This window comes from Lampris incognitus, chromosome 20, assembly GCF_029633865.1.
Source record: "Lampris incognitus isolate fLamInc1 chromosome 20, fLamInc1.hap2, whole genome shotgun sequence".
NCBI classification, from domain to species: Eukaryota; Metazoa; Chordata; class Actinopteri; order Lampriformes; family Lampridae; genus Lampris; species Lampris incognitus.
In genome coordinates, this window is record NC_079230.1 from 8,628,191 (window position 1) to 8,642,512 (window position 14,322).

A 14,322-nucleotide genomic window follows, 5' to 3' on the forward strand; every position below is an offset into this window, starting at 1 on the left:
CTCTCCGGGGACCTTGATAGTCCATTATATTCTCCTAATTTTTTTTTTATTCCCAGTAAACAGTCACTGTCTGAAAGCAAGAGATCATTATCTCCACCGCTCCCAATCCCAGTCACAACGAGAGGAAGGTGTGCCACAGGGAATGTACGGAGTGGATCTATCATTACACCCGTTTCGGTCGGCAGCAATCTATCAACGCCATGAGATTTGCAGGCAAAGCTAATTTGTTTTTCAAAGTGGTTGTGTTGATACACCATAGCAGTGTTTTATTGTCGGATAGTAGCTTTCCAGGGGGGGTTGCGGTGTGAAATTAAATCGATTTTTTTCTTCTTCTTTTTTTATTGATCTCTGGGCAAGTCTGCATGTGCAAGCAACGTGACATTAAACACAAGGGACTCACCGTGACATTTTAAAACTTGGGGGGAGACTTAAAAATGACCAAGAATAATCTCAGTAGAGTACAAACTCATAAAGTCAGACAGCTAAAGCCCAATAATGTGTGTTTGAACAGGAGTTTGAGAGAACGAGGTATGGTGTCAGGTTTGTGTCATTGATAAGGTTGTGGGTCGCTACATAGAGAAGGAAGTTCTTCTGTCTTTATTTTCTTGTAGTTTTTCCCTCTGGAAGAGAGAAGGTGATATAGGTGTATGTCATAGCCATGGTTAGTGGGCTCAACACTCATCCTGCCGCTGTGCTTTCTGCACCACGACATGTAGAGGTCCTTTAGGTCGGGCAGCTTGCAGCCGGTGATATATGCAGACGTTCAGCAGAATGTCAGAATCAATTGACTGTCGTTGCCATTACCAACAACACACATATATATATATATGTATTTATACCTGTATATATGTCATTGGTGTACTTCATGCTTTCATTTAGTAAGTTTCCTGTGATATTTCCATTTAAGCATACTAATAGGTTAATGACTTGGGCCTGAGAGCGAGAGTCCATCCATCCAAACTGCTAATACTGCTGTTAGAGTCGCAGGGATGCTGGAGCCTATCCCAGCAGTCAGTGGGCGGCAGCCGGGGAGACACCCTGGACAGGCTGCCAGGCCATCACAGGGCCCACACACACACACACATATATATTCACACCAAGGGACAATTTAGTACGGCCGACTCACCTGACCTACATGTGTTTGGACTGTGGGAGGAAACCGGAGCACCCGGAGGAAACCCACACAGACACGGGGGAACATGCAAACGCCACACAGAGGCGAGCAAGAGTAAACAGTAAAGTTGGCTTCAGGAATGTACATAGAGGGAATATCGCGTGTTATACCGGGGACTGCTATCAGATCTCATTGACAGTGGTGTGTTTACACCAGTGCAGTGGTTAGCTTTAAAGTGGGGCACTGTATACCTAAATACTGCTGTGTTGCATGGATAGCAATTTGTTTCTAGTGCGAGTTAGAATGTGCATGTTGTTGGACAACATTCATCCTTAGAGACTAAACAAACAACACGTGTATACACACACACACACACACACGGTGGATTGGGGTTGATGAGTCTAAAGTGTTCCCAAGAGCTTAGATACCCTCACTATTATCCAAGTCCCTGGGGGTCCTGGAAACCTGTGTTGTGTGTGTGTGTGTGTGTGTGTGTGTGTGTGCATGTGCACACGCGGCGCTTTCCCCTCAAACTCAGACGTGCACGCTTGGTTGCTTGCTTTGTTTCTCACTCCAGATACTTTGGCAGCACGTCCCCTGGCAGTAGGAAGTGGGTGTCCTGCTCTCTTTAAATTCTTTGACGGGTGTCAAGTGGATCTATATTTGCTCTGCTATCCTGTCTCCTCTCTTTGTTTCTGCCAGCTGATGTGGCAAAGAACAATAATTGCCTTTAAAACATATCTGTGTACAAAACCCGACTTCGCTCTTTGTTTGAGCCGTCTTCGTCCTCCCACTGCTGAATCTCTGCATACAGAGATGAGACTCGGTTGCATGGGGAGAAATGTATAAGTTGTAAGACCATTTTTTACTCCCAGTATCTACACCTGAATCTTTCTCTCTCTCTCTCTCTCTCTCTCTCTCTCTCTCTCTCTCTCTCTCTCTCTCTCTCTCTCTCTCTCTCTCTCTCTCTCTCTCTATATATATATATATATGAAACTTTGTTAAAAGAAACACTCAATAGTAGGGAAAGTGCTCAACAAATAAGGAGCAAAATAATCCAGTGAGTCAAGTAAATTCTTTATGAGACAGTACAAGTCTGTTTCATGCTATAAACAATCATCAGCTGTCAATAACGCTACTTGGGAAAGAACATAACATTTACTGCCTCGTCATGCACATCATGTGCACAACGTCCAATGGGGAAGGGAGAGGTGCGACATTCAAAAATTAAAAATCAGGCCCGCAGTGGTGTAGTGGTCTAAGCATCGGCTTTGTGCCGATGCAGTTGCCCACTGGGGACCGTCTCGTCAGATCCAACTATGGCCGGACTCGACGAAGCAGCAATAATTGGCAACGCTGTCTTCGGGAGGGGGGCGGAGTCAGCTTGTGTTCGTCACAATGCGTCTGTGTGTGTGTGTCGGAAAAAGCGGTGGTTCGGCCTGGATTCGCCGTGTCACGAAAGTGGCGAGGCGCTTTCCTTCGAGACTGCCGGCCGGAGCAATGCAGCTAGCGAACGCATGCAGTACGAGGGTGGGTGTTTGAACTAGAATAGGGAGCGATTGGCCACTAAATTGGGAGAAAAAGGGAAAAATCAGAAATAAATTTATAAAAAAAATAATTCAAAAACACGTGATCGCTAGTTGGGGGGTTGGTATTTGTCTATTGGCATGATTTATTTAATCATATATACATGCTATGATTTAGCATATATACATGCATTAAAATCTTTTTTTCCTGTATCTGTGTTGATATTCCGCTCCTCATTAGTCGAGCACTCAACACCATTGACGGTTTCGGAAAAAAACGCTATATATATATAAAATTGTGTGTTGTTGGTGCAGTGATGGCCTGGTGGCCTGTCTAGGGTGTCTGTCCACCTGCCACCCAATGACTGCAGGGATAGGCTCCAGCATCCCCACAACCCTGAGAGCAGGATAAGCAGTTTGGATAATGGGTGGACTATATATATATATATAAGATATATACTAAAATTATATATATAAATAGTAATAAAATAATGATATAAAAATAATACTATATATAATATATATATATTAAATATATTATATATTTATACAATATTTTTCTCTATATACAAGTTGATTTAATTCATTATGGTGTGTGTGTGTGTGTGCGTGTGCGCGTTTAGCAGCTACAGCTTCTCTTCTTCATATCATTATTTTTTCCAGGGAAAATCAATGAGTATACCATTTACCAGCAACGCCCTACTTCACATTCGCGTTGTGATGTGCGTTTAGGCCTACAGCTGGCACGAGCTTATTACCATCACAGAAATATATTGGTCACTGCCTATTTCCATATTTCCACCTAAAGATAGTTCTCAGGTATTCCTTCATTAGTGTATCACATGAATAAAATTTCTCTCCCTCTTCCTCTTTTTTAATGGCCAAAGTGCCAAATGGAGGGTAACAGAGATCCTTAAAAGCTGTGTATTAACGACTCCATCCATTACAGTAGGATAAGAATGTCTGGAATTTGTATTTGCAACAAGGAGAAGAAAAAAAAACCACTTATCACCATTATGCTAATAGGCATTGCCATTATTACCATAATGATTTGTCATTATCTCCATTAAGAACAACGAAAGAAGGAATACATGTGATTTTAATGAGCGTTTTCTTCCTTTCCCCCTCTTTTTCTGAGATACTGAAATGCTCATTTGATGGTTACCGAATCAAATGATTAAAGAGATTGAATGGGTGTAAATATCTTTTCATTTGTCGCGCCAGCCTTCTCTCTTTGTCTTCACCCCTCCGCCATCACCTGCCATCCTCTTCCTTTGGCTTGCTGTGCAGTCAGTCTTGCTGGACAGCACCGTCATTACACTAAGGTTTCTGTCTTTCCATGCTTCCGGTCGCTCCGACGAATCACCGCCGAGCGGGGGAAAGGGAGCCTTCCCCATTTTGTGAACCTGCAATCACAGCTGACTCAAAACATTACAAGAGAGGGTTATCCAGATGGCGTGGCGGTCTATTCCATTGCCTACCAACACGAGGATCGCCGATTCGAGGCCTCATGTTACCTTCTGCTTGGTCGGGCGTCCCTACAGACACCATTGGCCGTGTCTGCGGGTGGGAAGCCGGATGTGTGTATGTGTCCTGGTCGCTGCACTAGCGCCTCCTCTGGTCAGCCGGGGCACCTGTTTGTGGGGAGGGGGAACTGAGGGGAATAGCGTGAGCCTCCCACGCATTGCATCCCCCTGGTGAAACTCCTCACTGTCAGGTGAAAAGAGGTGGCTGGTGACTCCACATGTATCGGAGGAGGCATGTGGTGGTCTGCAGCCCTCCCCGAATCGTCAGAGGGGGTGGTGGAGCAGCGACCGGGACGGCTCGGAAGAGTGGGGTAATTGGCCGGATGCAATTGGGGAGAGAAAGGGGTTGGGGAGAAACAACATCACATGAACGCTGCGTAAACGACACAAAAACGTCTTACCCCGTAAGACCTCAATGACTGACTATGTTGGTTTTGTCGTATGATCAGAAGTGTGGCGTTCAACAGGTGGCATTTGGTTTCCTGAATTGTTCTCAAATAGGACCACTATGTCTAATAGGCCTTTCCACTGTTTCTAAGACAGGCATAAAGGCTTTGTGCTGGGCAGCATCCTCATATTTGCAGACTTTAATAATAAAATCAAATGCCTATTTATTGAAGCCACCAACCTCACATTTACATGCACAGAGTGAAGGTCGAAAATAATAGACACGAGACCGAGTTGAGTTGCAAGCCTGCACAAAGCCAGTGTAGACAGCAGCCTTTGTTAAAACGAGAGCGTAGCTGCTCTCAGAGACAACCGACTTAATTTAAAAGCCAGAAAAAATACGCTTCTGTTGTTGACGAGGCTTGATACTAATCCTCTTTTCCTCTCCTTTCCCTCTCTCTCTATCTGCCCTGAAAACAGGTCACTCCGTCCTCAAAGATCGTGGGCGACCTGGCCCAGTTCATGGTGCAGAACAACCTGACCAGGGCCGAAGTGGAGGAGCAGGCGGAGGACCTCTCCTTACCCTTGTCTGTGGTGGAGTTCCTGCAGGGGGCAATTGGGATACCACATGGGGGCTTCCCCGAGCCTCTAAGGAGCAAGGTACCACAGAATTTACATACAAATAAACACACACATACGTGCGCGGTCGTGTACACGCACGAGGAAGTATTTTAACGAGGAGGAATTGGTCTTTCAATGGCTTTTTGGGCCTGTTTGACTGAAAATGGTTGATCTGTTGTGTGGCTTCTAAAATTTAAGCTCCCAAGCACATTTTCCTGAAATTCAGGTTTATGTTTACTTTGACAAGTTTTAAAACAGTTACTTTGGAAATACTTTGCCGGAAGGCAAAGCTCTCAATTCACCAGTAAATCTTCGCTCCAACTCTCACCTATGGTCATGAGCTCTGGGTAGTGACGGAAAGGGTGAGATTGCAGATCCAAGCGGCTGAAATGAGTTTCCTCCGTAGGGTGTCTGGGCTCAGCCTTAGAGATAGGGTGAGGAGCTCGGACGTCCGGAGGGAGCTCGGAGTAGAGCCGCTGCTCCTTCACGTCAAAAGGAGCCAGTTGAGGTGGTTCGGGCATCTGATTAGGATTTCTCCTGGGCACCTTCCTTTGGAGGGTTACCAGGCACGGCCAACTGGGAGGAGACCCCGGGGTAGACCCAGAACTCTCTGGAGGGACTACGTGTCTAGTCTGGCCTGGGAACATGTTGGGATCCCCCAGGGGGAGCTGGAGGGCGTTGCTGGGGGGAGGGACGTCTGGAGTGCCCTACTTAACTTGCTGCCACCGCGACCCGACCCCGGAGAAGCGGCTGATGACGAGATGAGAGACTTTGGAAACTGCATTGTTGGATTGGCATTGATGGGTAGGACAGCGGGACTTTCATGCATACGTATGCTCATGGAGATAAAGAAATACACAAGGGTTTAGAAAGACACACGCAAAAACACCAACAGCTTTACAGGTATTCATTTGGATATTGCATGGAGGTTTTCATAAACCAGAAGAAAGTTGTTTTGGTATAATTACACACACATATGTGTGTGTGTGTGTGTGTCTGTCTCTCTCTCTCACACACACACACACACACACACAAAGAGCGAGGCCTTACCTGGAGAAAGAAGAGAGGGGCTCAGCAGTACCAAATCCGTGCTCCTTTGCTTCTTATCACCGATGAAATACTTGGTTTTCTGAGGGTATTGGGGAATACAGACCAGTCTGAGAAAAAAAAAATCACAACAACCTTCTGCAATCACAGTGTCCAACAGACTGAACACTGCGATAGAGAACAGGGTTTCAACCTCGGAGTTGCCCATCTGGTTTCCATAGAAAGATATTTCCTCTCCCTCACTGCCATCTTGCAAAGCTTACCTTGGTGTACTGCAATGAAAATCTGTCAAAATGTCAGACAAACCACAGCCTCTACGTTAGAATAAAACACAAAAACTGGTGTGCATGGACTTGTTGCAGAGCCAAGAAGGACCCCTCATAGTTTAAAATAGAACTAGCATAGCACCGCTATGAACCGCTGCTTGGACAAGATGATATATATGACCTGTGTGGCCTTGTTGGTAAAGCGTGCCAACAACACTGCCAGAGGTTATCCTGAACCGCAACGATGTGGTAAATCACGCACACACATCAAAATCACACAAAAACGGGTCTCATCTGTGGGCGTCCGGGTAGCGTAGCGGTCTATTCCGTTGCCTACCGACACGAGGCTCTACCTCCGGCTTGGTCGGGCGTCCCTACAGACAAAATTGTCCGTGTCTGCGGGTGGGAAGCCGGATGTGGGTATGTGTTCTGGTCGCTGCACTAGCGCCTGCTCTGGTCAGTCGGGGGGGGGCTGTTCGGGGCGGGGGGGGGGGAATAGCGTGATCCTCCTATGCACTGCGTCCCCCTGGCGAAACTCCTCACTGTCAGGTGGAAAGAAGTGGCTGGCGACTCCACATGTATGGGAGGAGGCATGTGGTAGTCTGCAGCCCTCCCCGGATCGGCAGAGGGGGTGGAGCAGCGGCCGGGATGACTGGGAAGAGTGGGGTAATTGGACAATTGGGGGGAGAAAGGGGGTGTGCTCTCATCTGTAAGTGCAAAACCAAATACAGTTTAATATCTATGTTAGCTACTGGTGCTAAAACCATAAGCACTCAGACCCGATAGGAACCTGAGAGCCACTCGGGAATGAATCCGCTCCGGTGGAAACTACTGATGGTTTCCCAGGAAGCAGCGAGGAATAATATAGAAGCGTTCATGTCACTTTAAATAGCAGTGGGTTTGGCATATCTTAATAGCACGGTGCACACTCCAACCTATGCAAGAATATTCACAGAAAGACACATTTATCTTCTTTTTTTATTCTTCTTTTTTTACCTCTGTCACCTTCTTTGTTTCCATCCCTCACGCTTGGGAAGAGCGAGAGAAAGAAGCCCCTGCAGGATTGCGTGTGTGTGTGTGTGTGTGTGTGTGTGTGTGTGTGTGTGCGTGCACGCGCACAACTACACATGGCTTTCTCAAGCGAGTGCCGCTTCTGCACAGCACCCGCATTAAGGCACCTAAGACGTCTGCACCCACATGCAGGCAGGCACCCGCAAAATGAAAAAAAACAATGACGGCTTTGTCACACTTTCAAAGGAAGCCACTGAAACATGTTGTCAGCTGCTTGCAAAAATGTTACAGAAACCTTCAAGTCAGGCTACTGGATAATGAGAGAAACCAGTTTTAAACCCCCCCCCCCCGCCCCCCATGGCTGTGGGACATTTTATAGTGGCGCTCTTTCAACTGCAGTCCTGCAGTGAGTATTTCACTGATGCCCATCTAACACCTGGACTTTTTTACACCTTGCGTCCGGGGGGAAGTCACACAAGTTTCGTGAAAGTTTTTCTGAATCAGTTGTCTCCATATCAGGTGTCCATTACAATATCAGAGCAAGAAAGGCAACCCCCCCCCTTTTTTTTTTTCCTCTCCAATTGTATCCGGCCGATTACCCCGCTCTTCCGAGCCGTCCCGGTCGCTGCTCCACCTCCTGTGCCGATCCGGGGAGGGCTGCAGACTACCACATGCCTCCTCCCATACATGTGGAGTCGCCACATGTATGACCGTGAGGAGTTTCCCCAAGGGGTTTTAGCACGTGGGAGGATCATGCTATTCCCCCAAGTATCCCCTCCCCCGCGAACAGGCGCCCCGACCGACCAGAAGAGGCGCTAGTACACATACCCACATCTGGCTTCCCATCCACAGGCACGGCCAAGTGTGTCTGTGGGAACGCCCGACCAAGCCGGAGGTAACGCGGGGATTTGAACTGGCGATCCCCGTGTTGGTAGGCAACGGAATAGACCGCAACGCCACCCGGACGCCCTAGAAAGGCAAAATGTGACAAGAGCTTAGTGAGAGACTCGGGGCTCTATCTGCACCCGGCGCAAAGCGGTGCCAAACGCAACTTCAGTGGCTTTGCTAGTTCTCATTTTCCCGTCCAGCGCCCAGGCACGTTGTTTATAGCAAATGTACCTACACCTATCTGAGCACCCATGGGCGTGTTGGTCTGAAAATGAGGTCTGGTCAGGAGCCTGGAATTGGTGCGTTGCTATCCTGAGGCAGCGGAAAGCGATTACGTGATTGACCAACAACAATTTGGTCTTAATTTAATGGCACAGTATTTTCGTGTTATCATTAGTGCGCATTGTTAAGCTAGTAACATGTACCTACGTAGGCGGGTGTAAAACGCTCCATGTTTCAAAAAGTACATTGCATAATGATTAGTCATAATATTTATCAGAATTAGCTAATCACAGTAATGACAAATGAAACTGGCTAATTATTTGACCAGTCGTGGCAATACACATAGGTATTTAAACAGACCCGTCAGGTTTAGGGTGTCTGTCAAGACCCAGCATGTGATTATCGACAACGGATCAGAGGCGGATCAACTTTTCTGCTACATCAACACGAGACCATGTAAGTTGAACAAAGCGTCACTTGTTGAACTCCTCAGTTAAATATCGGTGCATTTGCTCATATAGTCTCGATTCGCGCAGTCAAAATGGAGTACTTGATGGGACAGAGGATTGGGTGATGGTGAAGGCAGAGGGTCCACCGGCCAAGGACCACATATCTGTCCCTCAGCAAAACAGAAGGCCGCCATAAACTACGCTTATCCCGCCAGGCTGTGACAGACATCGGCAATCTCCTGGCAGATGAGCTGGAGACTAATGCCTGCCGTCGCTATGCACTTCCTGTTGCTGTGAGCGTCACTGCTGCGCTATATTTCTTTGCTGGGGGGGGGGGTGTTATTCCAACATCCCCTGAATTCAATTGGAGGCATTTCCCAATCTGCCGTAAGTTTGGCCGTACACGCAGTTACATCAAGCCTAGTCTGACACGCCAGTGAACTCGTTGAATTCCCCATGACGACTGCCAGCCAATAACAGGTTAAAGAGGAGTTCTTGGTGAACTTTGGGTTCCTGGGTGTGATCAATTGCACCCTTGTGCATATACGTGCCCCATCAGAGAAGGCTCTGATACATATGAACTGTAAGGGAACCCATTCCGTCAACGTCCCGGTGATGTGCAATACTACATGTAAGGCCACACATGTATTTGTACATCGTCCTGGATCAAGCCATGACTCGTTTATACTTTCCAACTCTGTCATTCCTGCAGTCTTCCGGGGGATCTCCTCCTGGAGGGGTGGCTGTTCGGGAACAATGGCTATCCATTAATGACAATGCTGATTATACCGTATATCAGTCGACCAAACTAACTTTATTCATATGGCACCTTTCACACAAATAAAATACAAATCGAAGTGCTTTACAAGCAATTGACAAAACATGGGATGTTAAAAATGGATGTAGAAGGCGTCCGGGTAGCGTAGCGGTCTATTCTGTTGCCTACCAGCACAGGGATCGCCAGTTCGAATCCCCGTGTTACCTCCGCCTTACTCGGGGGTCCCCACAGACACAATTGGCCGTGTCTGCGGTGGGAAGCCAGATGTGGGTATGTGTCTTGCCTGCTGCACTAGCGCCTCCTCTGGTCAGTCGGGGCGCTTGTTAGGGGGGGGGGACTGGGGGGAACAGCGTGATCCTCCCACACGCTACGTCCCCCTGGTGAAACTCCTCACTGTCAGGTGAAAAGAAGCGGCTGGCGACCCCACATGCGTCGGAGGAGTCATGTGATGGTCTGCAGCCCTCCCCGGATTGGCGGAAGAGGGGGAGCAGCGACCGGGGCGGCTTGGAAGAGTGGGGTAATTGGCCGGACACAATTTGGGAGAAAAGGGGGGGGGGTGGCAATACTTTGAGCTCCTCTCAGGTCCTCTGGAAGGCTGTTCCAGCGGCTTAAAGCATCATGGCTGAAAGCAGCATCACCAAATGTTATTGCTCAGCTTTGAGGAACAGCTGAAAGAGAAGGGCCAGAGGACATGAGGGGCCTTCCTGGTTCATAAATCAAGAGCCTTTCTGGGAGGTAGTCTGGTGCAAGGCCGTGCAATGCCTTATAGACTAGTATAAAGAATTTTAAAATCAATACGACAACTATCAGGTAACCAGTGTGAAGAATTCGAAATAGGCGTCGCGTGTGCTCTCCTTTTCGTCTTAGTCACCACTTGTGCAGCTTAATTTTTCCGGGTTGTCTCCCCACCTGCCGCCCAATAACTGCTGGGATAGGCTCTAGCATCCCGCCAACCCAATTGGGATAAGCGGCTTGGATAACGGAAGGCTGGATATAGTATATACACACATGCATGTCTGACTCTCCCATCTTACCACATTCTCCCTTCACTCACCGGTCTTTCCTCTTTCTATACCTGTACATAGTGCCCTACAGTCAAAGAATATGCGATGCAAATAGTGTGTGACTCTTGAATATTTCCATATTTAACAAAAGAAAGAAATGGCAGGCAAATTTCTCATCGTAACAGGTTCTTTTTTTAGCAAACAAGGGGAAATAATTTGTGCTCGCGATAGATGTAATCCTTCGTTACACTTTAATACCATCGTCATTGATTTTTTTTTTTAACAAATTAACTTCTCGACTTTACACTTTCATTTAATTATTTACACTTTTACCGAGTTTCCCTTGGTGTAATTACTCTCGATATAACTTTAAATTCCTCCCAATACACCTGCCTCACAAAACAAGTGGTAGAGGGCACAGGCGACACAATAGTGAATGTTTAGTGCAGAAATACAAAATGTTTTATCATCTATTCCCTTCTATAGAACTAATCTCTCTCTCTCTCTCACTCTGTTGCAGACTCACTCTCACTCTGTTGCTGTCTCTCTCTCACACACTCTTGTTGCTGACTCTCTCTCTCTGTTTCTGTCTCTCTGTGTCTCTGTTGCTGACCCTCTCACTCTCTCTGTTGCTGACTCTCTCACTCTCATCCTGTTGCTGTCTCTCTCTCTCTCTGTTGCTCTCTCTCTCTCTCTCTCTGTTGCTGACTCTCTCTCTCTCTCTGTTGCTGACTCTCTCACTCTCATCCTGTTGCTGTCTCTCTCTCACTCTGTTGCTCTCTCTCGCTCTCTGTTGCTGACTCACTCTCACTCTGTTGCTGACTCTCACTCTCTGTTGCTGTCTCACTCTGTTGCTGACTCTCTCTGTTGCTGTCTCTCGCTCTCTGTTGCTGACTCTCACTCTCTCTGTTGCTGACTCTCTCACTCTCATCCTGTTGCTGTCTCTCTCTCACTCTCACTCTGTTGCTCTCTCGCTCTCTGTTGCTGACCCACTCTCACTCTGTTGCTGACTCTCTCACTCTCTGTTGCTGTCTCTGTGTCTATTGCTGACTCTCACTCTCTGTTGCTGTCTCTCGCTCTCTGTTGCTGACTCACTCACTCTGTTGCTCACTCTCTCACTCTCTGTTGCTGTCTCTGTGTCTGTTGCTGACCCTCTCACTCTCTCTGTTGCTGACTCTCTCACTCACTCTGTTGCTGTCTCACTCTCTCACTTTGTTGCTGTCTCACTAACTCTCTGTGATGCGCTCCTCTCCCACTCTCTCACTCTGTGTGTTGTGCTCTCTCTCTCTCTCGCTCTCTTTCTTTCTCTCTCTAATGGAATAAATTCAATGTGCTTCTTTGGTGCATTCAGTTCTTACATTCCTATAGAAAAGTAGGCATAAAAAATCAAAACAGTGCTTTGCCTCACTTCGCTGTTAGCATTGTGCATGAGTGAAAGAGTAATCTATTGCATGCAAGGCATTCATTCAAGTTTGAATTGCATTTTTCTAATGAACGTACTTGTCAGTATCTCCTTGGCTGGGGATTATGTGTCCAATTTAGCATGCACTAAATGCAACTGTAATCTGCACACATACACACACGAGCTTAGATGTCCACATTCTTATCATGCAGCAAACAACTGTAGTTGTGTCTTTATGTGTGGAAGCTCAAGGTCATTTCTGCATTTTAGCTTCATGAAATGAGCCTATGATTTTTTTAATGAACTTTTGCAGTGTTAATTAGTTAGCTCGCGGACATTTCACCATTAATATCATGCGAGTCACATGCATTCATTCCCATATCACTCACAAGGGCACACGCACTCACTACGCACTGAAGCGTATCTTTATTTACTCAGAATCAGCGTCATACGTGCATCCTTTACATGCATACATGCAAAGTGAAAACTTCTCAAGAATCACAGCTGAGAGGCGTTACTAGAGAGAGACAGAGACGTGGGTGAGAGAATGAAAAATATAGGAGTGGAGGAGGGAAAAGAGACGGTAAGTTCATTGGTAAAAATGGCGTGGCAATAGCGGTCGGTAAACCCGGTGGTTTAACCCGTCATTATGTACCATGGAGGCTCAGATCTTACTGTATTGTCCTATGTGTAATCCGAGTTAGGATCCCCGTAATGCGTTACCCCCTCTTGCTCCTCCTCCAATTCGTCTATCCTGTCACACACATATACACATTTTCTTATGCTATCAAGTAAAGGCATCCCAGAAAAGGTCTTAAGAGAGGAAAAAAATGTGGGTGTAGGTTGAATTATTTACCCCGGCAGTAAAACACCTGAACGTTAAAAGGAAACCAAATCGCTGACAAATCAACGCCACGAAAGGGAGAGAGGGAACGCGAGCGGGCTTCTGGGTCCAAATGGAGACAGATAAAAGGATTGTGGAGGAAGTCAAAGAAAGAAAGTTGAATCGGCTCATCTGGACACAACGTTTATTGGGAGAAACATTTCATCACTCATCTAAGTGACCTCTTCAGTCTCAGCTGACTGCAGGTGTCCCCACCCTTATAAACAATACAGGGGCATAACGACCCAAACCAACGACCAGTTTTGTATGCAAATATGGGCGGCCATGTGTACTATTCGCAGGATTTGGCAATGGTTGCAATCACAGCATTGTAAGATGGCGACAGATGTACCCTTAGCCTCCCCCCAGTTCAGGGATGGCCGGTCCCTCTTCACATAGATGGCCTTTCACTGGCCAAAAAACCCGCTAACATCCGTCTTTGGTGGTCAATGTAAAAGGGTCCAATCGGCATCGACTCCCGGGTCAGATGACTCTGCAGCAGTCACGGGTATTTATCGGCTCCACCTCCGATCGGCATCAATGTAAACGCGACACCCGGGCGGACACGCTAATTTGTGCGATGACGCAGCGCCGTTGTCCGCGTGTCATAGAATCGTGACTCTTTGCCATCTCGGCCACAAAGTCCGTCCGTCTTCGTTCAAGCAGCGCTCGAACGTCGTTCAGTCTGCGTTGAGTTCGTGCGGTTTGAAAGAGAGACTGAAGGACAAGATATAAAACAGCAACCTTAACCACCTTCTCTCCGGCTTCCATGCTGCTTTCTACTGTTCACCTCCCTGTTTTCCGGCGCTTTCGTGACATCACGAATGTCATGACGTCAGAGATGACGCTACAGAAGGAAAAGAAAGGCAAACTCGTTTGCTGGCGGTCAGACCCGGGTCTGCTGGCACTGTCAAAGGAACCGGTTGCCTATTTTTAGCGGGTTTACCCGCGTTTAAAACAACCCGCTTATACACATTCGTTTTGGTGTAAAAAGGGTTTTTGACTCCCCGTTGAAACCAGCGTTCCCCCCTATCAAGGATGTGCACATCCTCATCCCTGGAAGAGTGGCCACTGGTCTGTAGGTGGTGCAGACTGCGGAGTCCTGGCCTGGCCTGGCGTGTTAGCTCTCCTGTGTTGTGCCGTCCTCTTGGCTCAGCGCCTGTTTGGTTTCCCTGGTGTACAAGTCACGGCCCCTAAC

At 47.3% G+C, this 14,322-nt stretch overlaps 1 protein-coding gene across 1 annotated transcript in view; it reads left to right on the forward strand.

Annotated features, from left to right (window-relative positions):
- Positions 1–14,322, forward strand: part of LOC130130374 (pyruvate carboxylase, mitochondrial) — a 469,779-nt gene that overhangs the window by 421,215 nt on the left and 34,242 nt on the right. Inside the window, exon 22 of the mRNA XM_056300064.1 lies at positions 5,034–5,213. Within this exon, the coding sequence (XP_056156039.1) occupies positions 5,034–5,213 (180 nt within the window). The remainder of the gene's footprint in view (positions 1–5,033; positions 5,214–14,322) is intronic.